Below are 1017 nucleotides of genomic sequence, written 5' to 3' on the forward strand. Positions count from 1 at the left end.
CCCCCCCCCCCATAAAACCGCGCCTGGCTCAGCCCAGGCGAAGCATTTCACCAACACACTGCCGCAATGTGAAAATCGGTGAAAATACAAGAGCTGCATATCCCCCTCTGCTGGAGATCAAGGCAGGGGCAGAACAGAAAGTCAAGTTCGGGATAGCAGCAAGTGCGAGGAGATTCCCACCTGTGGTGGGTCCGCTCCGCTCTGCGCGCTGTCTGATGAGTTGCCTACCCCCACGGCGGCGCGGGCGCGCGGGCCGGCGCACGACTACGTCTCGCAACTCTTCACTGTCACTCTTCAATTCAAGCGGAAAAGTCGCGATGCCATCAGAGAAATTCCAAATTTTTGACGAAACGTTTCCTAAACTTGCGAGCTTATTTCTTATCCCTGCCTGTACTTGACAGGTGACGACGCCCGAGGGCAACCGCAGCGGCATGGGCGTGACGGGGCTGAGCTCGGGGGTCACGTGGTGGCAGGGCTTCGTCATCGAGGCGGTCATCACGTACATCCTGGTGCAGGCCGTGCTGGCCCTCGCCGAGGAGGGCTTCGCCGGCAAGCTGGCCGTCGGCTTCAGCATCACCGCCTGCCACCTGGCCTTCGTAAGTAGCACTACCGCATCCCGGGCACAAATGTAGCACGTCCACGTGTCGATTCAACGCCAGATTACTGGGTTTTCGAGCCGCAAATCGACGTCATTTGGAGGTCTGCGCAATTCATAGAGCTTGTGGTGACGATATATGACAATCTAACTGCTGTGTTCCATCCGCAGATCAACTACACCGGATCCAGCATGAACCCCGCGCGCTCGCTCGGGCCCGCCGTGGTGCAGAACAACTTCCTCAACGTGTGGGTGTACCTCGCGGCGCCCCTGGTCGGCGGCGCGGTGGCCGGCGTGGTCTATCGCGCTCTCTTCAGGCCCGCCAAGAAGGACGCGGACGCCAAGAACTCGTACGACTTCTAATAAAGAAAAAATGCCATTACACTTCATCACATCGAGAAAGGAGGGGAGGGGAGGGATGA

The 1017-nt window shown here is 58.7% G+C and overlaps 1 protein-coding gene across 1 annotated transcript in view; it reads left to right on the forward strand.

The window, feature by feature from the left end:
- The window catches only part of LOC113207342 (aquaporin AQPAn.G), a gene marked incomplete in the record, with an annotated part of 38579 nt that extends 37568 nt beyond the window's left edge, over positions 1–1011 (forward strand). Inside the window, 2 exon segments of the mRNA XM_052277673.1 lie at positions 402–596; positions 767–1011. Of these exon segments, the coding sequence (XP_052133633.1) occupies positions 402–596; positions 767–958 (387 nt within the window).
- Positions 1012–1017: the final 6 nt, after the last annotated feature.

The sequence above is a fragment of the Frankliniella occidentalis genome, unplaced genomic scaffold (assembly GCF_000697945.3).
Source record: "Frankliniella occidentalis isolate FOCC.00 unplaced genomic scaffold, Focc_3.1 Scaffold11, whole genome shotgun sequence".
Classification (NCBI taxonomy): domain Eukaryota; kingdom Metazoa; phylum Arthropoda; class Insecta; order Thysanoptera; family Thripidae; genus Frankliniella; species Frankliniella occidentalis.